Source organism: Columba livia, chromosome 7, assembly GCF_036013475.1.
Source record: "Columba livia isolate bColLiv1 breed racing homer chromosome 7, bColLiv1.pat.W.v2, whole genome shotgun sequence".
Classification (NCBI taxonomy): domain Eukaryota; kingdom Metazoa; phylum Chordata; class Aves; order Columbiformes; family Columbidae; genus Columba; species Columba livia.
This window is the reverse complement of record NC_088608.1, coordinates 27,589,401-27,615,540: the sequence shown is the minus strand read 5'-3', so window position 1 is coordinate 27,615,540 and position 26,140 is coordinate 27,589,401. Positions and strand designations below refer to the sequence as shown.

Below are 26,140 nucleotides of genomic sequence, written 5' to 3'. Positions count from 1 at the left end.
GAGTTCTCACGGTGAATTTTATTTTGTAAGCAACAACATAAACATGTGAATAAGAACAGGCATGGTTGGCAGGGCTGGCCTAGGAACCCTCCAAGAGCAGATGTGGACAAGCCTTCACCTGCAGCTCCAGAGGCTGCCCAGGTCGCAGTCCACCCAGGCCTCTGTCGTGGAAAGACCAATGCTTGAATTATTTGCTGTTACCAAATGTATGTGCAATCTTGGAATGTATCTCCCACCTCCCCCTCCAGGTTAAAAAAAATTAAAAACCATACAGCTGCAAACCAGTAAAAAAATTGCTTCCAGCTTATTGAGACTGAAATGGCCTATTGGACTATAAATTGAAATATCATTCTAGAGATAACCACCTGGCCGTGACACAAAGTACTGTATTTACAACTCAAAAATATAACTGTTATATACTTTAATTTATAGCAAATTTAATACATTAGTGTTTACAAAATAAATTCTGGACTCAACTGAAACAGCGTGCTGCTTAACAAGTTCTTCTTCCTTTCTCTCACTTCAAGCGAAGAGACCAGCAAGCTAAGAGCTTCTGCGATCATACACGCAACTTTTGACCGTGCCAGATGTTGAAAAAAAACAGCATTTCCTGCATCTCTAAAGCCTCGTTGCTTGGTACCATCTACCACTCGAGCTGTACAGTTCAAACCTGAAGCCGCATCCTTTAGCAAGTTCCAAACACGTCTCATGAAAGCTACTCAGATACTAACCAGGGCACTGGCTAAACGTTACAAACTGGAGAAATACCTTATCTGTACTACTAGCTCACACAACAGGAATGAGGAAATATAACTACACATTCAATCCCTTATTTCTAACAGCAAAGCTGCAAACTCCATTGCTTAAAATAAGATACTCCGGTAAGTGAAACAGTACCATACAGTTCAAGATTTTTTTTTTTTTTTTAAAAAAACAAACATTTTAATAGTATAAAAAGTTGTTTACTGGTGTTTCTACTATAAAGCTTTGTTCCACAAATCAAAAGTGATAAAATAATTAGATATGTTTACAGTGATAAGAGACTGCAGTGTAGACATTTCAGCTCACATTTTGCTGATTGTTTCAGCACAACACAGACTGTGACTGAACCATTAATACACATCTATGACACAGAGCGAACTGCAGACATGAAGTGCGCACCTGAACATGGAAGTTTACCCACTGGCATGGCAACTTACTCTCTTCAGCCCTCCTTTTCCCCTCCCCAACATGCTGTAGGCAAAAACTGTATTCAGAAACTAAGGCATATAACTAGTTTGACTGTGGGAAAGCAACTCTTATTGAGGGAGCTGCGCAGAGGGAAAATGGATGCACGCAAACACACCATGGTAAATTCCAAAGTTATATGCCAACTATCTCTCCTTAGTCAAAATGACAAAAGTGAAAATGTACAAAAAATAAAAACTGTCAAATAAATAAAGAATACAGATGTTAATTAAACACATATATAAAGAAACGTATTGGCATACTGTATGCAGTATACGTTATATTCATAGAATCATGTGGGCTGGACAGCACTTAATAAGGAGTCACATGCTGAAGACATAACTCCTTGTCTCTCTCCTCCAAAAGATCTTATGGTTTCTGGATATCAAGTGCAACCTTTTACACCAATGCATAAATCCTGCATTGTATTTCACCTTTGCCACACCTGGGATGCATTTTGTTTTGTTTTCTTAAAGATCCACAGAAAAGTCCAAAAGGTTACAATGGTCTGAATCACAATTCTTGCAGCCCTGTCCATGCTACTTGGTCTCTTGGGTTTCCTACCAAATGAGATTTTAGTAATTGTACAGTATACCAAACCTTAGTTTTCCGCAACAAAATGGGAGCCGATCATATGGACTCTTCCATACTCTACCTGGCATTTCCTACCCTCCCAAACTGCAGGTAGGAATTACGCTGTAAGTGTGTTACACAAAGGCTGCTGAAACCATTAAAGTGATGTCACGCTAGTTAAGTGTCAAGTACGTCTGCTATAATACAGAATCAGGGTCTAGGTCTATCAAATGCTATATCCACGTAACATTTTAAACCATGAAATATTTTATGCATTTTCCTGTTTTCTACAAATATTGTTGCAAAGTTGCTGTTAATTGTGTCACGAGGTTTGCATTCCTAATTCTCCAAGGATTTTTTAAATTCAAATGTTTAACAACCATATCTACGCTAGGTACACTTAAAGTAGACATTGAAATTTCAAGTAAAATGAACTGTAGCCACATCTACTGGACTCAATACACGTCCCAACATCTAGATTTACTCTGATAAGTTATACAAATACATAATACATTCTTAAATAATGAAGACCCACAATATTAATTTGTGAATCTCCCCATGTTATAAAACCACTTTTACAGGAATGTTTATCTGCCTGTATCACTGTTTTAGTTTGCAGTGTCTCTTGCTTTCCTGTTTCCACAGATTACTGTACCAGTTCTTAGGCTTTGGCTATTGAAATCTCTTATTGAATGAGGCAACGCTGGTTATTAAGGCTGGTTTTTTTCTCTTGTGACGTTTCATTCTTTATTATGACGCTGTTTTCCAGAGCTGAATGACTATCTTGTGTCTTCAGGTTCTGTTTTTATGACCTTCCTTTCTATGTTGTTAAAAGCCGAATGAGGAAAATCCTTTAAAATACCAAGGCCTTCTGCATTAAGAAAGAAAAAGAAAAGTTAAACAACACTGCTTGGAAACAAATATATTCTGTTCTTAATTCAAGGGAAAAAAAGAAATCCATGAACCATATGGATACCAGCAGTTGAAGCAATAAATTCTGCCTCCTCCTACTGGGCTTTAACCCAGCTGGGTGAGAAGCACCTCAGTTACGCTGTGGCAATCACAGAGTCGTCACCACAGATTTGCTTCAGATCTCTGCGGGAGCAGGGCTCAGCGGAGACACACTCTTCACTTGCATTTTGAAAGGGAACTGGGAAAAATCCCCAACTGCCAACCTCACTAAGTGAATTATCGCTGGCAAAAATGATCGCACCACAAAAAAGGTGAGTGACGATTGTGATATACCAAAGCGGAAGATGCAAGATTCTGCCCAGTCTTCAAAACAACTACTTTTGCATCTTGTTTCACAAATAACCTCTTTCCCATTGTATCTTCCAAACTCAGATGGGATTTTAATATTATTCCTAAAGTTGCGAGTCTGCAGAATTCCTGGCTTTATTTCAGTGTGCTGAGTATTAAACTGGAACCACCCATATAGATTTCACAAAGGATTCTTGCTGTCTTCTGTCAGACTCAAAATGAGTTTCTCCCAGTGCCAGAGACAAATGACAAGATCATCAGCAAGCAGAAGTCAATGAACAGGAAACCCAGTTCCAAAGACATACTGCATGATTTAGTTCATAGTAGGGAAACAGCGCCAGGTCCTTACAATCCTGAATAAAAAGTCTTTCTATAAAAAGTTGGATTGCTTTATACAGAGTGAAGACACATTATGATCCAACTGCATTACAATGACAGCAACACAAGTATGTAACAGGAGTAGTTTAGGTCAATACCGCCCACTAAGGACAGACACGCTCCAGAACCTGCTTATGTGAACCTAGTTACTGCATCTTCTAAGCTTTTCCCAAATCATATTCAATCTGGTTCTGGATTAACAAGTAACACCCCTCTTGAATTTCCGTGCAGAGCCTTGATTAAAGGGTTACACACAAAGCAGCCCAGGCTGAGCTACTCACTCCTTCACTCCGAGACATGACACATCAGTAAGTTCATTCCAGGCTTTGTAAGAAGCAGTGAGCAATTTACAAGCGGTAGCACTAACCTGAGGACTGGGACTTCGCCTCGCTGCTGGGGTAAAGCCGGATCAAATCTCCGCACAGAGGTTTTCCAACGTGCTGCTCTCCATCGAGTGAAATGTGCTGCAACTGTCTACTCGGCAGGTTTGACATGCGGAGATTCAGCGGCCTCTCACCTGGAAGTTGTTCACAGTGAAACACTGATGCGTTAAAAGCAAAGCAATATTAAAAGACAGGTAGAGACTTAAAGACATAGTAATTCTATCAGCAAAAAGTGCACCCTGAATTCCAGCTGCCCTGGGAAGATTTCTAGCCAAACAAGGCTTATGTAAATATGCTGCTGCACAGGCACTGCTAGAACAGGACACTCAGCCATTAAGGAAGAAAATAAAAAAATAATTAAAAAATAATCTCTCTTATTTTGCCCAAATAACCCTTTGAGATCCTAAAAATTCCCACTTCTACTGCACAAGGGATACATGGTGTAAAGAAACTGGCACTACCAAGAAGAGCTGGATCCACACACCCAATTCTTCTTGTATACTTGTGTACCACATCGCTTGACCAATACACACAAATGAAAACCTATGTTTTAACACGTACGTACATTGATTCCCTTAGTTTCTCCCCTTACTGCTTCTCTTCCCTCTCCTTAAACAAACAAGCTCTTAAAAAACAAATACAAAAACTTCTGGTTGTATTTCTTGTGTTTGTAACATTTTGTCTCATTTCACAACAGTAAAAAAAGAAATCCAAACAGCAAGCGCTTGAACAAAACAAACACTCCTAAAATTAATTCAAGCTGAGGAATAGCCAGTTGGTAAATCACAGAGATAACCACAAAACTGTAAGCTTTTTGAAGAATAATAAGCTACTAAAAACATCATTAGAATCTGCTTAGTTCTCATTTACATAGCCAGCTCCTCAGGTTTTGTTCCTAGACTGCACAAACAGGTAAACAAAAAGAGGTACGACTACATTACCTGCTTTACTTTGAGTTCCCACAAAGCAAGAACACTAATTAAATGCAACATTCTGCTCTGTTTTCAATACTGAGGATGAAGCTAAAGCCAAGTTCCACCCTTCAATACCAGCAGTGCACCCTCCTTTCCTCCTTCCCCCCTTTATCCATAGGGAAAGCCGTTTGCCCAGATACATCAGAGTGACAGGGCAGAATCTGCCTATACATCTCATTGCATTATTTAGACTGTGAGCACTGCAGAGATCTTGTCTTGTCCATCCAGTGCTCACTGTTCTGTAGAAGGTAAATAATGCCACTGACAAAGGTTGCATCATATCAGATGTATGTGCCTGGAAGCCAGCGTACCTTGTCCATCAGCGTTATCTAATGACATGCCATTGGGGCTGTGCTCTTCCGAGTTTTGCCGGTAACACCCTGTGGAAAGACGTCTCTCTAGCGCAGCCTGGTTGCAAAGAAATTCCATCTGTTTTGCCATCACCTTTTCCGACTGCAAATAAAGCAAAAAATTAAAAAATTAAAAAATATTCTATACATTTAGCAAGTCAAAACACAGGGGAAAAAAACCAATATCAAACGATAAGCCTAACAGCCTAGATATAGGTTTTTGTTGACTCATATGTACAGATGTGTGCTTTACAGTTTCTTCAAAACTACCAAGCAAACAAAATATTTTTGCACCCATGAAGATTTTCATACTTTAGATCTGAGTCACTCGAGAATGCTTAAAATGTAAGCTGCTGTAGTTCATCCATGTGGAAAAGCAACATTAAATTCTGTTCTTCGAAAACACACAAAAATCACTTTCTGCACTATAGGACTGCAGGTTACGTGAAAAGAATCTCAGGAAAATAAAAAAATAAGGTCTTAATTATCCAGTTAGCTCTGTTCAAATATATGTCTTCACAAAGTATTCCAAGAGCAATGGCAACATCTGCTAACAACTTGTGCCAAGATTTCACCAGACATCTTGGAGTCTTTATTTTAGGAAACAGCACTACACAAGCTTCAAAATCTGCCATTCTGAAAGTGTAGGATGACAGTATGTTTGTGGGGGATAAAGGTGTGAAATGTCTGTCTAGAAGAAGAACAAGACCTATACACCTCTAGAGAGTGAAGCTAAACAATGCAGTGCAATGTGGGAGGAAATGGTGTCTGAATGTTTGTCGGTGACTTGAATGCCAAGAGAATTCTAACTTTCCATATAACCAAGTTGCTCTTGAGAATGTAAAAAAGCATCTAGCAAAAATAAGAAGAAAATCAGAAGTCAAGAAAGTTGATTTAGAAGAGCCACAATGAACATAAGAACAGAAAGCGTACAAACTTAGCATCTATGATCAATAGGAAAAAATTCATTTCTCTTTCAGGCAATGCCACCATTGTTTCAGCTAGTACAGAGGTCTATTAATTGCAGAGTACTGAACTTCTCATGGGAGATGATGAAAGCCCTGACTTCCCACAAAAGTCTGCTTACTCAGCACAGTTCGACACTTTACAAATACAAGGACAGCACAACAGTCCAGCAAAGCCTGAGCTCCTCCAGCACAGCAACGACCCTGACAGCCGGGTTATGACATGATCGAGGCTGCAAAAAAACACCAAGCTCAAGCTTGGTCTTGGGACGTAAGTAAAAAAGAAACTATTTTCAAATAGTTTACTTTCAAGTGTGCTTTGACTTTGATATTCTGTCGCTCCTGTTACAACTTTTGAAGTGTAAAACATTTTTTAAAACAATAAAAAATTTTTTCACTCATGCCATCTTTGTTGTTTAATTGGTATGAAAGCAGAATTTTAGACTGCAATGATGCTTCTGATCAACATAGGAAAGCTTGTGGAGTTGCACATACATTTAAGCTTAAAATAAATCTCTAGTCCATTGTTATGTAGCAGTGACCAATGAAAACTTTAAAGCGTATACAAGATGAAAATGAGCTTGCAAACAATCAAGTTCCTTTAATCAATATGTGACATCATAACACGCAGCATTAATTGCTTTTCGGTGTATCACGATTAAGAGATCTGTATGACTGTATACTATTTTGCAACAGAAGAAGGTAAAAGACAGGGTAACACACCTAGTCTCAGAAAACAGGAGCGTTAACTCCTGAATGTAATCTCCTGTGAAAATTTGGTGATTGCATTTGCCCAAATCAGCTACACAAAATAAATTTGTTGCAACTTAACATGAAATCCCTTCTTGGCAACAACTGGCAGTAGGAGATGCGTATTATGCCTCTGGGCTGGGATACACTACAGAAAAGACAAAGAAAGAGTTGGAAACCCATCTTCATTTATAAAAAGCTTTCTGGATACTCAAAAACACTGCACTTCCACCAAGCTAGTTGTTATTTAGAACGTCAATTTATCCTCTCGGATCCAGAGGTTCACTATTTGCTAAATATATTGGCCTTTCTTCTTACAAGAAGTGTCAGAACTGAGGACTCCAAGATCGCCTACTCTATTCCTCTAGACTCAGCAACCTGAACTTTCTATTCATAGCTAATAGTGCCAGTAACACAGCACATACTGTACCAATAGTACCCTACACAGCACCCTACTTGCTTCCAATATGCAATCACGTATTTTCAAACCTACTACACTAGATTCTACCTCCTTGGAACTAAGGAGGGTAAAGCTGTAGCACAGTGTTAGAACAGTTTCAGAAGGTAAACTCAAATTAAGAGTGATGCAACCTCAGCTAGGCTAGGTAGCCTTTGAAAATTGAAAGTAATTACTTTAGTCACCAGAAAAATACGTCAAAATTAATGCACAAAGACATGGCCCATACTATTCACAGTGTAATGTGGTTGATTTACCTGGGAATTAAGAGTTGCTGAGTCTTCACTCTTCCCTTTAGCCAAAGCAAGTGGCATTTTGTCTTGCTGATAAAGCGTCTGGACTGTGTCCGGGAAATCAGGGTAACCATCCTATTGAGCGTAAGAAAAAAACAAAGAGCAAGAAGGGCATGTTATTGGTTTTTCTTCACTCTCTTTGTATACTCAAAAGAAAACAACAACAACAACAGAAAACAAAAACAAACAAAACCAAAAAAACACAAACAAACACATTCCTGAACCTCTGTGAAAATTCTGGACTGCAATTTCCATATTTGTGCCATTTACTTCATTTAAATTTATGCAAAAAACAAACACAGCCCCTCTACAACAACAGCGGTATATCTAAAACGGCAGACACAGACAATCATATCTCATCTCTGGCAGTTTCAGGTTAATCCAGACTACATCAAGCCAGTTTACATTCAATCTTGCCAGGCAGATTCAGGCCCATGGTTTCTGTCACTCGTTACATACAGCCGTTTTGGAGATTCTTAACATACTAAGTCTATATGTAGTTGAGAATAAGGCACAGTAGCTGCATATACTGACCTTGAGAAACTGAGCAAAGCCTCCCAAAATTCAACATTATTTCACATAGAACTGGTATTAGTATCACAACAAGAAACATGACCATCTGAAAAGCAGGGTAGCAAAGACCCGATCCAATAATTCTTTCAGTCTCAAATGCTTTTGACACAATTCAGTATTTTTTTCAGTCTCAAATCCTTATGACATGCAAATCTCTTTTGCAGCTTGCATATGTACCAATCAAGCAAATAAAGTCTCTGTGAAAGCCTGCCAGACTCCATTAAAACATATTAATCATCGAAGCAAAGGTTAAAGATGAGAAATTCATCCTGCTTGGCATTATAAAAGGAAAGCACATGTAAAATAGAAGAACGTCCAGAAATGTTTACAAAAGCCCAATATAGGTGACTGTAAAAATGTGAGAGGACGCCAGAGATCTTAAGGCAGACCCAAATCTGAAAACAACAACATCTGTCATTGAGCATCCATAGCTGCAGGTATCAAAAGTACACCAAATTAGTTATATTTTTCTTGTGCATTCTGAAAGCACATGCATGTAAACAATATTTTTGACAACAGCTGGACAAACGTGCTTCAGATCAAGAAAAAGAAAAGCGATTCTTCAAAATACCCCAGTGGAAGGACTACAAGGTCCATGCTGCCACAAGCTGCTCACTGACCTGCAGAGCAGCGACCAGACCCTCCGTGCAACGTAATGCCAATAAAGCTACTCTTTATGCTCCGGAAAAACAGAAAACAAAAATCTGTCTGAACACTGCACATAGCTTTTATCCACCCAACATACTCCCTCAGGGGAAAAATAAACACGATAGATATGCAAAACTTCGTAACTAGGTAAATTGCCACAAAACCTCATCCTCTAGAAACAAAGGCTTTGCAGCACATTTCCATGAGCACTGACCATTTTTGTAGTTAGACCTGAATTTGTTTGGGAGAAAACGATTATGTGTAGGAGGATGAGAAACCGAATACACAAAAACCTAACACTCAGGATCCTATTTTTGCAACAAAACAGGTCACACGGCTCTTCATAAAATGTATCTGTGATCACTTGCTGATACAAAACCAAAGGCTGTTTCCTAGAAGCGGGGCCAACTGCCCACTGCTGCCGTGACTGTCACCTGTCGGTCATATAACTCTGGGGTGCTGATGCCGCTCCGCACCCCTTCCCACCGGGGAGGGCTGAGGAGGAGCAGGCTGGCCCAGGAGAGGACCTGCTCTGCACCATGTTTGCCTGGCGGTTCCTCCCGCTCCTTCTTGTTTTGCCACGCGGCTGTTTTTCAAGTGGCTTTGCGCAGCAGATGTTCTCAGTCCCACATGTGCTTTTTCGCTCCCTCTAATGACATTTTTCCTATGCAAACAGTAGCTTCTACTGCTTTTGCTGGTTTTGTGACAAACACAAATCCCACATGTGGACTGGTTTTCTTTTTAACTTTCTCGGTGAGGGCAGAGCGGGGCCCTTTCTCTCCTCTCCCTCCACCTGTACTGGTTTCCTTGCAGCCTCTGCTCATGTCTTCCCACCTGTCTCCCCCCACTCCCACCGAGCTGTGTCAAATTTGCTTTTGCAAGCCCTCCCCACTCCTCCCCTTCAGCTGAACGGAGATGCTGACACGCAGAGCAACTCCTTTATACCACATATTTTAAAACTCTCTTTTCTTTGCTCTCTTGGCTGTTCACGCTGTCTCTGGAAGGGGAACCCCATCATCTCCCAAGCAGTGATGAGTAGCCTCTCACTGCACAAGATGTGCTGTTTCCATCCCTATTTCCCTCTCCTGCTCTTTCTCCGGAGCAGATTTAGGAACCACAACCTCCTTTTTACAATCTGCTCCCAAATCTCAGCTCGCCTCATTCCCTTTCTCACTCCCTCAGCACCTTTAGTCTGTCATTCGCCTGGAATTTTTCCCTCCTCCTTCTCCGCACTTCACTCCCACAGCTCGCCCACCCACTCGACGAATACGCGGGGGAGAGCTCGCAGGGGGAGAGAAACGCTTTTTACAGGTAATTTGATGTAATTCATGGCATATTGTTTCTTTGTGATGCTTGGGAGCGTTTCATATTCCTGAAGAGGATAAATTGACAGTGGTGGCTGAGAGGCTGCAGCTTGCACACACAGCTCTGCTCCAGGATGACCTTAGGAGGCTCTCCGGAGGTTTTTTAAAGTGTTATTATATCTCAGGAAATTCACTCATCATCTTTTTTTTTTTTTAAAGTAATCTTCAACACTACGCAAACAGGGTGTGAAGTCTTTCCGAATTCTAACATCAGTATTTTATAGACCATGCTTTGAGGAAACGTTAATGACTAATGGGTCAAGGAATGGTGAATCAAAACAGAGTTCAGCCTTAAAACGGAAAGGGGCAAAACGACCTTTACCACACACACACAAAAGACAGAGCTACTTACAACAATGACAACATCACTCATGTTCGGATCCTCTGTATGATACTAGCATGACAGAGAGGTAATCAAGCCACAATGAAGCATCGCAATTTTAAAAACAAGATAGAGAACTCTCATCCAGAACAAAAGGAAAAATCTGCAGCATTTGCTATTATTTTCATTTTTACCTCTAGCTTTCTAAAAACAAATGAAAAAAAACCCACAGAATCCCCAAACATACTGCTAAAAAAGGATTTTTTTTTTTTTTTTCAAAGATGCAAGCCGCAAGAACCGAAACACCACACGTAAAGGTGATTGACTGTGTAATTCTGCATCCTTTTAAAATTTCTTTGAAGAAAACTAAACGGTCTCCAGTGTAACTCAGACTTGTAATGCACTGAAGTAATGGTTTACTCCTTAGAAGACTCCCAAACTTGTAAGGAAAGAGACAACACTGGTCATTTCATAATTATTAATGGTATACTATCAACTGAAAGATTATTTAGTTCAACTTAAAGTTTCTTATTTTGGAAAAAAAAAAAAAAAAAAAGTCCTATCTCTGAAACAGTAATTTGCACCATTAGGACATGAAATTTTCACACACGTTTTAAAATATGACTGGTAATTTTAGACAAAAAGACAACCAAGCAAGCATCCTTTCTCAGAAAGCAGGCCTTCCAGGGTCTTGAGATTTCAGCACGCAGAAAATAAGAGAACGCACAGATTTCCTGCTCTCCAAAAATCCTGAAGTTTCAGCCTGTATTTTTCAATATTTTAATTTTATTTTTTTCTTTCAATGAAGATCCTGTGGAAAAAAAGCACCTCCTTTGCAGTGTGTCATGCTCATCATCAGTTATTAGTGAAGCAAGGAAAAACTTGCTAATGCTGAAATCTAACAGTGAAATACTATTTCAGGCAAGGAAACAGCAGGTCCCCACCGGCTCTTACAAATTAGGACCAGACTGAACAAAAGCAGGGAGACTCGAGCAACCATCCTGCAACATGTCGGTCAAGGCAGACAATGGTGAAGGTGGATAAAACCATTTAACACAGCTTCTCTCCACCCTATTTTCTGGACTGAAGTACAAGCATAGGTCAAAGCAAATCCCAACACATCAAAATGACATTCCTGACTTATCAAAGCTACCAGTAAATCCTCAACACACATGCATATTTTATATAATATAAGCTCATACTACAACTGAACACAGACTTAATGGAACTTACAAAATAAATAAGAAATATTAATTCCTCTATACCACTACTGAAAAAAGTAAAGCCTCACATTTGGTGCATCATTTATCACAGACTGAGTTGCATATGAGAAATACATTCCACAATATGTTGAAACTTTCCTCTGTGGTTAAAGAATATATCACATATCTGCGTCACACAAATGTAGCTTACATTCTAATGCACGTTTAGCCTACATCATTTGGAGGAGACAGGACAAATTTAAAAAACCCACAATGCTAAGGATGAATTAGATACCCAGTAACAGTGAAACAGTAATTTGTTTTAAAAATAAATCAAAAAGGAAGATCTGCTATTGTTATGAGGTATACAGCTATCCACACCTTTGAATTTTTTTAAGTGATTTTTAAAAAGGCCTCAGATTTATTTTCCAGTAGTGGTAACTGAAGAAAAAGGTGAACTACATATACCTTGCTCCTGCACTCCTAACAAGAAACTCCCAGCATGTCACTAAGCAACATCTTGTGCAGGTGTATACATTAGCCATGTATACGCGTTTTTTACATAAAACTAATTACAGAACAGCGTAAATTAACATGTACAGGCACAACCATTTGTGTTGACATACATAGTTTCTAGTTAACTTTCGACTTTCCTGTATTATTAGTCTTATAATGTATAGCATAGCCAGAGATGGCTAGTATTCTGCCACCAATTTGTACCCAAAATTTTGGATTCTAGACGTGATGAAAAGTTGACTTGAGCAAATTAAGAAAACCGCACCTCACGCTGACTTAAACACATGAGGCCTTATAAGACGACATTTTCTTTAGAACTTGAGCTTATTCCACCCCAGGATGTCAGTCAGTCCCATTCCTCCTCCTCCTACTCAGAGGGCAAAACACTGAGAGTAACTCTACCATTCAGCAAATCCTACTCTTTGCCCCTGCTCCCACAGGCTTCTCCAACAAGCACTTCCATTTGCAGAGACAGTGGTGATGTTTTCTTTCTCTCACACCCATCAACTGTCTGTCAAATTTTTTTCTGACAAACTTCCCTTAAGAGATCCCTTCAAAACCACAGCGAATTTTAGCATGCATAGGTCAGAATACAGGAGTCACAATACTGTACCTCTATCTTGATTCTCTTTGGTGACAGCTCATCCCTTTCTCCGCATTTAGATCTAGAAGAGAAAACACATACGCAATCAGCGAACAGCACGTTAACCCTGACCATCAGAAATAATCACGAAAAACAGAGTCAAGGAAAAAATACCAGAACAAGTGAGGTGCACAGAAAAAGCCTCCAATTCACTTGGACTTGGCAGTAAATGTCACTCAAGTATAGAGGAATAGAAGCACCTTGTGCTGTTTTTGTAAGTGTCAAGAGACTCATGCACTCTTCTGAACAGAAGGGAAAGCTACCTGAGCACAGAGAATTACAGAAATGCCTTCAGCACTGCTTACTCAGAATGGATGCATATTTACATTAATCACTATGGAAGAAAGGGAGCAAAGGAGAACCTTAAAAAACTCCTAGAAGTGTAGAGTGTGGGGAAAATGCATTTTGAAAGAATATTGAATTACATATGAGGGAGTTAACATTTAAAACAATATATAGAAAGTATCAAGACTTTAAACTGTATTTATTAATTCTATAGTTTTACTTATATTTAAAAGCTGTTACACCTCCATTACTGTTTCGTAACAGCAGTTAACAGAACGGTAACAACTGAAATTAGGAATGAGCTTCAGTTCCTTTAAAACAAGACTGTAAGCCGCTCCTTACAACCTTATCTCTTCCACTTCCTGGACACTAAAACACCAAATCCGTATATGAAAAAAAAAAATCCATACATTGAACAGCTTTGGCTACTCTGCCAACTGATATTAACCTTGAAATACACAAATGCATCAAATACTTCAAATGCCAACCTCTCGGATGCCTTGAAACAAGCACTATCATACCAAAATCTGGAAAACTAGAGAGCCATTGACAAGGTAATTCAAGACAGCTAAATTGTAGCAGTGTGAAAGCTTCAGGATTTAAACAGCATTTTCCTGCCCTCCTCAGAAGAGCACTTTGCTAGCTAAAGAGCAAGAAGAAAGTGTCTCTAGTGCTTCAGAATAAATTCTATCAGACTGATTAGTTCCCTGCAAGTAAAGGTCCTTTGAGTTAATTAAAACCTTACTTGGTAGTCCTGTACGTGTACTTGTACGTAACTTCTCGAGAGATTTGCCGAGCTAGTGCGAAGAGTTCGTCTCTCCTGGTCAACAACGCGTTATCTTTTACACACAGCTGAGCGGCTGCTTCGTTAACTGTTAGCTGGAAATTAAACACAACACCAGGGATTCATGATTTTGCATACTTCCACCCATTGTGCTTGTAAAAGTACCTGTTCTTCTGAAAGAATAAAAAATTTCAGTTGCAAGTAAAATTACCTATAATTGTATACTAAGCCCTGGAGGGTTTCTTCAATTTATCTATACCCTTACTAAGCCAGGTAAGCCTCTGGGAAGGAAAAGATATAAACGTGTTTGGTGCATTTAATGTGCTTTAAAGCAAAACATTATTGTAAGACTCTCAATGTGCGCCGTTTGTGCCTCATCCCAGCATTAATTAAATCTCAGTTTAAAACAGTAGCTCTGAACATTCACAGTGTTTGGCTCCCAAAGCCTAGTTTACAGGGAATACTATTTTTATAAATGCAATATGCCCAGGAGTTGCAAAAAACAACAACAAAAAAAAAACCCAACAAAAAAACCCACCACCACCACCACCACCCTGACAGTGTGGGTACAGATGGCTTTCCCTGGTGAATACAGCACACATTCTGTAGAAGGTGATGGTTTAAGAAACGATTAAACTGTTTTTAGCTATGTTTCTCACCCTCATGTTTGTGAAGACTATCTTCAGACATGAATCAAATGTAACTGGTTTGAAGGATGTTTTCCTGAGCCTGCTGGGACACACTTCTAGTGCCTCTGCTGCTGGCAATAGTTTCATAAAGAGGGGGACAACAACAAAAAAAGCCTTAAGTCTCAAAGCGGTTTTGTAGTGCTCTTCAGAAGCCTACAGAAAGTGGTGACACTGTCATGAATTATACGAGCTTAACAATACTGCTGCCAGAAAAGCCTGCAATCAACAGCACGGACAAACAACGTAATTATTAATTCAAGGACAGACATCAAAACCGAGATGCTGGAGATTCCCCGCTCCTTCCGCAGTAATCGGGGGCTGAAGAGACATTTTCACCCCTTCCTCAGCTGAGGAACAGCCAGCACTTGTAATGAGGTGTAACAGCAAGAGGCCAACAGAATCATACAGCTATTTTTTCTTTATTTGGGGAAATGAAGCTGCTCAGAATGGGCTTGGCTTCTCACAAATGAGCCCAGCCTAAGCTTTGCTGCTGCTGCTGTCAACAGTACGTTCTGTACCCATCTCAGGCTGGTGAATATTACCGAGCAGCCCAGTTTTGCACAGCACGGCAGGTATATTGATGAGGGAGCGCGATGTGCCATCCCCAGCCCTGGATGTGGCCGCGCACAGCACGGGAGTATGTGCCCGAGCACAGCGGGACCACATGGGTGTGAGCTCGGACACCAACACCGCTGCTTGTGCAAGGAGAGGAAGGTGAGGCTGAGGAGAGAGGCCTGCAGTGAAGTGGTGTCTCTGGGCAGGAGGGCGACCAACTCGCTCCCTCACCCCACTGTATCCCATGGAAAATATACTTTTCCTAACGCAAGACTTGTTCTCCAGGGAGGCTGAAAAAACCAAAAATGTATCAGAAGACCTGAAATTCTCTCAGCGGCCTGTGCCCATATGCTTTGTCTAGGAAAACCTCTCACAGAATCGCTGCTCCTAATATATCACAGGCATTTTTTCCTGTATTTACTATAAAAACCTCTGATCTGAGTAGGGCATTTCCTGGGACACCTGAATGTTAATCAGAGTGTAAATGTGTCTTTAACAGGTGAACCAGATATGTTGCCTAATCCTTCAGCCTCTGTACAGTGGGAAAAAAAATATCTCACAGAGATCAGATGCACAAGGCTGGGAAGTTTAGGTTTTAATCTGTGAAACATCTCTAGGTTACTATGTTCCTACAATACAATGTACTAGAATAACAAACCATTACCCCTTAGACCGGAAAATTGCTCTACAATGTCTGTCTTTTCAGAAAAAAACACAAGGAAAAAAAAGCACAGAAATAAAAGATTAATACAACGCTGATGAGAAGAACTACCACCCAAAGCAGGCATTAATTTCTGTAAGAGTGATAGCTATTACTTTTCAGAGGATAAATAATATGGCTAATGCTTACAAAGCATGGTTTTTATCCCTCAATAAAGTGCTGAAAGGTTGCAAAGAGCTGAAGTGACTGAACATGCTTTGGATAGTTGTAGGCAAATGCTGTTTATCCTGATATACGAGAAAAGCCAAATGTTTGTTTGCTTGTTTTTCCTGGTTTCTTCTTTCAGGTCATATCCAGACTTACTGAATTGAAGTGCATCATGGCTTCCTGCCTTTTCAGGAGGCATAAAACTGCATGCCTAAAAATAAAGATTCTGTTTGCTGGAAGCCTTAATGATATGGAGCAGCACATAACCATAGAGGCTCCACGGAGAGGAATGGGTATATTCCCATCTGACGGGGTTCATAGATTTCTCCACTAAAAAAAACACGTAATTAAATACCAAGTCCTACTCTTTCGATAAGTCAGCAAAAGGAAGAGATCAAGCTAGACAAAATTTATTACATGCATTTCTTACTCCTGTTTCCCACACTATTAAATTGGAATTTTTTTTTGGTTTTATAGGTACCTAGACAAGTACTGAAATACTAACATGCAAATTACAAACCTGACTCAAACACACATGGGTCACTGAGTTCATCCCTCCTCCAGTCCAGCTTCAAACATAAAGTGCTCTCTGTGCTCGAAAAGCCGTGTAATACTGAGACAATGGGATGGATTAAGCACAGTATGTTTACTAGTTTTGAACATCTTTCAAAGATTCTGCATCAGATTTCACAGCAGAGCGTTTACCTTACGCAGATAATCCTACCAAGAGCACACACTTCCAAACCAGCTCAGTGTCTACAGCTCCCACCAGCCTCTGCCGGCTGCTCAAACCTCCTGAGACGCTCCAGTGTTCACAGTGAAACAGACAATATTCTCACTAATTCACCACTAATAATTCCATCCAGTTTGTGTTTAATTTGCACGCAACTCCACTCTGCTTGAGAAGCCAGAGGTATCCTGATCTTTACATTCAGAAGCTAACCACGACTTCATCTTTTTAAATTCATAGCGAGGTTTATTCAGCTGTTTGTTGCCAGCTGCAAGGAGAAACCTTGAACTGTGAGGCAGGATGACAGCCTTGGAATGTATTAACACGTGCAGAAACACAGTCCCTGGACAAGCAGAAACTTACCTCCCTGGTTGTTCAAGGTCCTGCCTTCTGAGCAGCAAATTGTTTAAGCCATCCCAAAAAAAAAAAATAAAATCCATTGAAGTTGAGTTTACAGAAGGCAAACTCTGGTTTAGCAGATTTGAAACAAAAAAAAGTCACGCTTCTACTATTTGTGTGTTTTCTCCTTTAAAATGGAAGTGGAGAGAAAACTGTTCAAGACAAAACTTTGGGAAATCCAGCCTCTTTAAGCAAACAGTAAACCAATTATGAGCAAATTCTTCTTGCTTGCATGTGTGCTGTTCCCATCGAGTTCAGTGAGGCCCCACATGCGTAAGTGAGGCATAAGTCAACCACATACTCCTTTGATCCTGTGCCCTTAATCATAATAGCGATAGAAATACTTCCTAAAGCCAAACCATGCTCTCATTCCATTTTTAAACATGGTTTTACAATGATGTAGAGAAGATCTGTAGTGCAGTACTAAAAAAAAAAAATAAAGATTAACAAGGCAGAGCCCTCATCCTTTCTTCCAGTCCTTTGCAACCCTGCTCCTTGCAACTAACACCCCACTATTCGCTCCTCGATCCTCAGGCGGGGAGAACCCCCTTTCTTCAAATCCTGACTCTGCAGCGATGTACACAGAGCACCTACACAATTCAACCTTTCAAATCTTGCCTCCTTCTCACACACAACTTGTTCTGCTCTGGGAGAGGCTTCCGCAAGGTCAGGAGAGTAAGAAGAGATCTGTTCTTGCACACTGGGTGAATTCATACATTGTAAGTGTTCAACATAAAGCCACAAAGCACATAAGCAAACCTGCATAACTAAAACCGTGTGGTAGAAATGCGGTTGACTACGGACAAGTTCCCTTGGAAGCATCTCCCCAGTCTGCAGTAAAAGCTCTAGTGAAGTCACTGCTGGTGATGTGCAGTTGCCTTATAAATGCAAATACATAAACAAAAATGTAAAGAAATGCACCTTGTTTCCTTCTGCCCTTCTATTCAGAAGCATAAAGAGAACCTAGTCTTATGCTATGGATCACGCACCTACAAAACGTCTCCTTGAAGCGAAAAAAGGCTAAAGCCAGTACAGTTTTTTGGCACTCCTGTAACATAAACATTGCCTTTCCTTTTGGGAGCTACGCCTCACATGCCAAATTTTAAATCCAACTGAAATTTTGCAATCACTGTTAACTGTGAAAACGCTGATGCAGCATTTGTATCAGAGTTCTGGCACTGCTTTGAGTTAATGTTTGTTCTCCTCATGTACTGTACTTTGGCACTGTTCCCCACACAGACACACCTATTGCGTTACAACACACGCAGTGCGAGCCTCAAGAACACCAGCGGAGAAGCAAAGGAGGCCCACGTGGACTTCTAAGGACCAGAGGGAACAGATGCTACACAAGTATTAAAGCACAAACCTTCAAATTACAGCCACTCATCAACACTGGAGATGGTCCTTTCCCTTCCACTTGACCACTTAAGACCACCATGCCCAAAAAGCCCCACAGGTTGGATAATTAAGCTTTACCACAATTCAAATGCAAACAATCCCACCTCCACTGGGTTTAGAGACCTCATCAGCAGAATCCTTTTTACCTGGAGGGCACAAGCTACAGAGCAGGCTCTGGAGGTGAGGGAAGGGGGCAGAAGGCTGTAACCAAGCCAGGTGATCCTGTCACTAGACACAAGCAATTTTAGTTGCTAATCTTCCAACCAACCAGCCTGCTCTCAAAGAGGCAAAGGAATATCAAAACAGAACTGCTTTAAAAATATGCCAAACGCTTGGAATCCCAAGGGCCACACTCGCTGCAGTCCTGGTTTGCTATTTCAGTGCCAAACTATTTAAGCCCCGCGTCTGACAGGGGGTCAGCGACCGAGCAGTCTGATGACACCAAGTCACCCGTGCGTGTGTGCACACAGCCACCCACAAAAGGGTTCTGCTGCACCCAAGATGTCCGTCCCAAGACAGGACTCCCTGCAGCTCCTGTACGACACACAACTCCTGTCACCTGGTGAGAATGGCCCCTACAAAAAGCACACACCGTGAGCAGCTCATGGAAAGTGTAGGAATAGGGGAAAAAGGCCACTGTCACTCATGGGGTTTTACCTCATGGAGGGTGAGATGTTTGCCGTCCTTTCTTTTCGAGTCAAATCTGCCATATATTGCACTGTACTTCCTGATCTCCTCCTCTTTGTGCGGGTCATCATCACTCATCTCAAAGATGTGACCAATCATCTTTGCCAGTTTCTTATTTGTTTTCAGTAACTCCTTGACTTCATTCGAGTCACTTTTGGGCAGGGAGGGGACCATGCGTTCTACACACTCAGCAACTGATAGAGCAGCGGCGGCATCCAGGGTCTCGCTGTTTTCCTTTGGTGAAGCTGGAGAGCCCAGGTCAGCCGGGGAAAGGCTATGCTCGCTCTCGGTGGTGTGGTGCCCTTGCCAGAGTCTCGGCTCGCTGCCGCTCTGCAGCGATAAGCTCCCCACCACGTCAGATTTGCTCGCACCCACACTCTGCACGCACGTCGTGGCAGCGCATTTCGGAATCTTCAGGTGAGGCTCCCGGGCGCTGCTGTTCCTTTCGTAGCTGCTGCAGGAGATCCCCAGCCACGCAGGAGACCCTTCCGGCAGCTTGTATATCGGAATGCTGCTGACCGGTAAGGAGGTGAGAGGCTGGTTAAAAAGCCCGGGGTTTGTGACCCAGTCCCTCAAAGCCTTCTGCAGCCTTCGGACGTGAAGCGGCTTGCTAGCCATGCCTACGAGAGCCATTATCTCCAAAAACTCCTCCTCGCCTGCTTCACAGAGCTGCTGGACATCGTCACCACCCTGCTGAATGAAGGCATCGAAGTAGAATAAGAGATTCGCTTTTTGTAGTATTCGATAGAGCTGCAATTCCCCAAGGGTTCTGGGTAGAGCTGACGCCATCACGGATGACAGAACCTGCGAACGGTGACCACAGAGAGAAGGTGAGCACCAGAACATCCAGGAGCAGTGCCCCCAACACCCACCCTTCCAGAAGATTCTCTGCTCAGCAGATAGGATTTCGTCTTTCATTTTAAGAACATGTATTGAAACAAAAAAAGGGGCGATAGCTCCATTTTTTGACTGGTTAACTTAATAGAAACATTTGTGAAAAAACACATCAGCAGATAGTTGCAAAGCACCTACAAAAAAGATGATTCAAACATGAAGCCAGTTTGTTTTAAGCATTCCCACTTCATGTTTGTTCCCAAGAATGTCATTCAACATTGCTCACTGCTTCTACTTTACTCTCTTTTATATCTTCAAATCAAAATGATCACAAAACACTCCAAAGAATTACTGAATACTAGATCCCCTGAAGAAAATAAAACTCATCAGTTTAGATTTGCCTTAATTCTCAAATCATTTCCCTCATAACGATGTGGAGGACTGTAAAAGGAAAGCAGAGAAGAAAGAAGCACTTCACAGAACCTGAGGATTAACAAAGCTGGATGAGTAAAGGGGTGTACAGAACAAAGTATTTCTACAGTTTTCCCCATTTCATGTGAAAAATTATCTAATGCCTCTGCTGATCTTAATCAGGGCAGCCATGTCTGCAGATGAAGCAAAAATACTGATGGGTTCCAGCACATACAATTAAAAAAATGTACTTTAAATTCACCTGCGCGTTGCATTTGCTAACAGGCCTGTATGTCATTGACGCTTGCGACATGAAATACTGTTCAGCAACACAGCAACTGCGCTCCAAGGGCTCCCAGCGGACAAACTGCAGCAGTATTTTACCTTTACGGATGCGGAAAAACCATTTGCACAAGTTTCGACTTCATAAAACCCGTTATCCACAGTTATCCCTCAAATCATAAACTCTTCAGAGAATTCTACGATCTCACACGTACACATCTTCACTCCACGATGGCTTTCGCAACCACGAGTGCATAATTTCCAGTATTACTGTATTAAGCTAAACCACCAATCAATAAGATCTAAAGCATGTAATTTATAGTTGGTTGGGAAAGTAACAGGACTAAAACATGGAGTTGGTCTGCTAACGTTTCTCTGGCTTTACTATCACATTGCAGTTTAAGAAACACACAGTAGTAACCTAAAAATTGGCACACACAGAATTATTTGCACACGCTGGGGGGAAAGCATTTTAATAACACGTAGCCGCCCTCCCCTAGAAACTCCGATGCAAGAATATACATATGTTTAGGGGCACTGGGAGACTGGTAATCAAAAGTAAAACTAAGGCAGAAATTATTTTTAATGTATGCACGTCTGCATATTGGTTTTTTTTTTACAATATGCATTTTTTCTTCATTAACTCAATATAAATGTACAGATACAACAAATGGAACTCAACTTCTACTCAGGAAACATCTGAAAGATCAGGCTTTTGCTACAAAACTTTGATTAAACTCTACTAGAGAAAAATAAAATTAGGAAGGCAACAGAAACTCTAAAAAAAGGTACATGGCAGGAACAGAATATCTACAAACAACCTTTTCAGGAAGAAAAGCCTGGGGAAAAAAAAAAAATAAACAAACAAACCCACAAAACCCCCAAACAAGCAGCTGTTCATATAATTCTTTGTACGTTAGTATTTGTAAATAAGAAGGGACAGCAATAGCTGTTTAGATCTGAGCAGCCCCCTCAAGGAGCTGCTGGTGTGCTCAAGAGCCAACAAACAGAACACTCTGGAACTAAGGGTGAAACTGGAAACATTGAAGAGCTACATATTCTAGAAATACAGTTTAGCTTTCAAAAATAATAGTTAATTGCACAAAAGCAGCTAAGTACTGTCTACAGCAACAAGGAAAATGAGGAAAACCGCTGAAGGTAATCCTTTAAATGGTACATAATTCAGTATTTTTTAAATTGTCATCGCTTCATGGAGGTTCCTAGAATAATCCTCCCCTTCCATACAAACTTTGACAAGACAAACAAAACTAACAGCGTCTTGTTTAGTGGCATTTCAGTAACTGTTTCTACCTCCCTATTTCAAATGATGTTGACTTTCTACCAACAATACCACAAATTAACTAACAGAACTGTTACAAGAATAGCCGTCTGCCCAGAAAGTCTTCCATCTTAGCATAAAATCTACATAAATCTATATAAATGGACTTTGTGCAGAGAGCTAAAGCGACTCTGGAGGACGGTGTCAGCGCAATTACACAGCCCCGCAGCTCCAGGAGCACGCCGCTCATTTTTCCTGCCCACGGGCTGGAAGAGCAGCAACAGTCCACGAGCAGCCTTCACCTGGAGGCTCCTAATCAACAAATCTCCTCATGACAGATAAAACTGGATTAATATGTACTATGGAGGCGTCGGTAGCAAGTCCACAGTTCAGGCTGCATGGAGATTTGCATTTAAAGCAAGACTGAAATCCTTTTGTTTTGCACTTTGAAGACCAATTCTGCTTTCCAAATTTAGTACAGTAACTCCTGCGAGAGGGCCACGCGAATTTTCCATTTGAGACTGTTACCGATTTCTGCAGAGAACACATTTTCAAACACTCCTCCTTTTTGACCTCTTTTCTCCTCTCACTAAACTGAGCTCCTTCTGCACGCACCTCAACGACAGCCCAAGTCTTTCTAAACTTCTACAAGGGGAAGGCTCCCTCCTCTCTCCCAGGCAGCTGGGCTGCTTTTCCAGGCTCTGCTCAGCTCAGCCTACAGAACAGATAAGCTAGCTGACCTGGAGGATAAGACAAGGCTTAGGAGGAGGACAAGCACCAAGCGAGGTTTGCTGAGAAAGCACTGCTGGAACCAGAGGAGATGTTAACCCAAAGGACACACAGCATCGCTCTTCCTGCCTGGCTCTGCTCACTGATCCAGCCACGCAAAGCCCGAGCGCAGCCCCTCAGGACTCAGCACCACCACACATCCTTCAGGCAGCCTTTAAACCGCACCTAAGAGACCTAAAGCGCTGCTTTCCACCACCGCTGTTCTCCTTACTCTGTGCAGCAGAAACTGTGCTTTCAGGGCAAAGGGTGAGCACCAGAGGAGGTTACACAACAAGAAGACACGGGGCGAGCTCACAGCCAGGAGACGCGTGTACTCCTCACCTCGGGTAAGACCCTGGGGCACCGCGCACCTTTCCCCTCTTCCACAGCCTCCTCCCGGAGTCTGAGGCTTTCTAACCTGCCACCCCAACCAAACCGGGTTCAGAACGACAGCCCGGTAATCATGTCCTCTGGCAAACCCCAAGAAGCTAAACCAGAACCATCTGCTGCCTCAGGAGCCAGCAAGTAGATCTTCAAAAGTAAGGGCAACTGCAAACCCTTTGGGGGCAAAAGCCAGGAACACAAAGCCGGCATGGGAAGGTCTGCAGGAATAAATTAATGTGGCAATTGCAGCTGAGCTGCTGCTTCTCCCCCTTCTTCGCTTATCGTCCATGTGTGGGAACACACAGGCAAGAGCAGCTGCCTTATACATTTTTCACATATAGAACAAACAAAGCAGCAAGGAAATTCCCCATAACACAAAAAGCTGTTTAAAACACATGCAAGGCTATATACTCTTACAGCCACAGAAGAACCAGGAAATCACTGGTTAGATTTTCACTCAGCCTTTGCAACCCACAACCATGCATTCTCACAGAATCACTTCAGTTGGAAAAGACAGTTATGATCATCAAGTCCAACTGTAATTCATCCCACATTACCTATCACCCCACACGCCGTGCCCTCCCCTCCAAACGCTGGATGTCACCTGAACTCTGACCACAACCACAACTCCTAGGAAAAAGGAAAACAAAAACCACACGGCACTACTAAATATTTGTAAACAATCAGCACAGGAATCACAACCTGTTCCTGCAACCGGCCCCCTCTTATCCAGACAAACCAGAAGCAGCACAGCTCCACATCTTTAACCAGGGAAAACTCCAGTTTCTTCCTGTTCTCCTAGTCCCAGTTCAAGGCTGCACAACTCCCGGAGGTTTCAGGAAGACATGCGGCTGCAGGGAGCAGGCGGTGGCAGTGGGTGAAGTACTGGGAGAAGGAAAACTCGGGAGTTGTGGGACACGGGCTCACGGCAAGGGCTTCACCAGCAGTGTTCCTGCTTTTTAAGGCTGCACTAGATGTAAAAGCTACCGAGCAACCCTAACTGATTCTCAGAGATTTTTATTTCAGGTGAATTCTATTTGGGCTGTCACCAATTAAATTAGGAACCCGCACAAGGAGTAAGTGTGAAACATCACATTGCTGTATTTTAGGCAAAAGTGATTATTTCATAATACATCTTGATCACTTTGGGCGTTTGGAGAAGTCTCTGAAGACGAACTGGATTTGGATGTGAGAGCTGGCTGCTTTGCATATTCATTACATTTTTGCAGCGTTTCCAGAGGACTTTTAGCAGAAGAAAATTACATGTAGCTGCAGAAGCGAGACTTAGCAAATTAAACAGTCTTGTCTAGCTCTGAGATGTGCCAAAATACAACCTAATAAGTGAGTTTCGCATTCAAATACAGATGGGTATCTCACCCCAACTAATAAGAAACTTCAAACGTTAAAAAAAAAAAAAAAAAAAAACAAGAAAAAAAAATCGCGTTAAGGATTAAAAAGAACAAGAACCCAAACACTTCCCGATTCCCACCCGCTCGCTGCGATCGTCCCACCCGAGCGCGGCGCGGGGCGCGGTACCTACCGCCCCGGCATGTCAGCGGGGACCGGCCCCGGACAGGAACGGAGGCGAGGAAACCACGGGCACGGCGGGGGCTGGGGTCCCGACACGCCGCCGCCGCCACCAAGTTTGCAGCTCGTTTCTCCGTGAAGGCTGCGCCGAGGGGCGCGGGTGCCGGCCCGGCCCCCCCGCAGCCACCGGGCCCGGCAGCCCGGCACGTCCCGGCAGCGGCCGCGGGGCGGGAGGAGGGGGTGAACCACCGCGCGGGGGGGAGAGGCCGCGGAGGGGCACGGCACCGCACTGCCTGGGGCGGGGGGCGGCCGGTACCACAGCGCCGCCCCCCCCGGTACCAGTCCCCGCCGCCGGGACACCGCCCCCGCTGCCCCGTCCGGCCCGTCCCGCCCCGCCGCCCCCGCGCCGCCGCCCCCCCGCGCAGCAGCCCCGGCGGGGACGTTTCTCTACTTTCCGCCCGCTCCCCCGGCCCCCCCGCGCCGGATTGCTCCGGGAATCTCCCACGCACCAGCCGCCCGCTCCTTCCGGCCGCCCGCCGCGGGGCCGGCCCCGCGCTGCCCCGGCGCCCCGGTTCCCGCACGTACTCTGCAGTAGGCTGCCGCCGCCGGCCGCCCGGGGCTTCCCTCGATGCCGTCCCGGCGCCGCAGACTCAGCCCCGCCGAAGTTCCTGCCTGCGCCCCCCCCGCCTGCGCGCCGCCGGCCCAGGCTCCTCCTTTCCCATCGACGGGGCGGGTGGGCGAGCCGGTCCCCGCCACCGCCTCGCTGCTGCTGCCGCCGCCGGGGGGGCCGTGCGGCCGCCCCGCGCAGCTCGCCTCGCCGCGGCCGCGCCTGCCGAGCGCGGAGGCCGAGCGGGCGGGCGGGCGGGCGGGAGGGAGCGGCCTACGTCCTCCCGCCCCCCTCGGGCCCCGGCCCCGCCGCCGGCCCCCGCCCCCCCCACCGCCCCCTCCGCGCGGTCACATGGGGAGATCCCGCGCGCGCTCCGCCGCCCGCCCACGCGCGGCCGCCGCGTGACGCAGCGCCTGGCGGGGCCTCCGCCGCGCGGGGGCGGGGGCGGGAGCGGCACCCGCACCCCGGAGGCGCGCGCCCCGCCGCGGCCGGACCCGCTCCGGGGCTCGGGACCCCGCCGGAAAAGGCGGCTTCGAACTTCCCGCTCGCACCGGCGCTGGTGGCGCTCCGGGGTGCGTGCCGGGCGGGGCAGGCACACGGTGCTCCGTGACAGCCCTGCGGGGCGGACCGGCCCGGGGTAGGGTCTGGAGATACACCCCTCTCCCGCGGGGCCTCCCAGCGACACCGCTGCCCCGGACCGGCCTCCACAGGGGAAGACTCCCCGGGCTGAGTCCCCCATCTCCCGGGTTGCTGGACACCGAGCATCACCTCTCCG

General features: G+C 43.7%; 1 protein-coding gene across 3 annotated transcripts; it reads right to left on the bottom strand.

The window, feature by feature from the left end:
• Positions 1-25,576, bottom strand: NAB1 (NGFI-A binding protein 1). Of its 3 annotated transcripts, none has more exons than XM_065069857.1 (8): positions 25,344-25,576; positions 19,244-20,077; positions 13,909-14,042; positions 12,849-12,900; positions 7,575-7,685; positions 5,107-5,248; positions 3,806-3,955; positions 1-2,671 (listed from the first exon to the last, which is right to left on the bottom strand). In XM_065069857.1, the coding sequence occupies exons 2-8, from the start codon at positions 20,060-20,062 to the stop codon at positions 2,580-2,582; spliced, it is 1,500 nt and encodes a 499-aa protein (XP_064925929.1). In that variant the 5' UTR covers positions 20,063-20,077; positions 25,344-25,576; the 3' UTR covers positions 1-2,579. The 3 variants fall into 3 exon arrangements, with proteins under 3 accessions (XP_064925929.1, XP_064925930.1, XP_013222189.2); XM_065069858.1 differs by having other exon boundaries at positions 25,268-25,399; XM_013366735.3 differs by lacking the exon at positions 25,344-25,576 and adding an exon at positions 24,772-24,990.
• Between the last annotated feature and the right edge of the window lie 564 nt (positions 25,577-26,140).

Coding starts and splice junctions, on each gene's coding strand:
- NAB1 (XM_065069857.1), bottom strand. CDS start 20,062: ATGGCGTCAGCTCTACCCAGAACCCTTGGGGAATTGCAGCTCTATCGA. Junction 5,249..7,574: donor CAGCAACTCTTAATTCCCAG/GTAAATCAACCA, acceptor CTTTATTTGCAG/TCGGAAAAGGTGATGGCAAA. Junction 2,672..3,805: donor GGCGAAGTCCCAGTCCTCAG/GTTAGTGCTACC, acceptor TTCTTAATGCAG/AAGGCCTTGGTATTTTAAAG.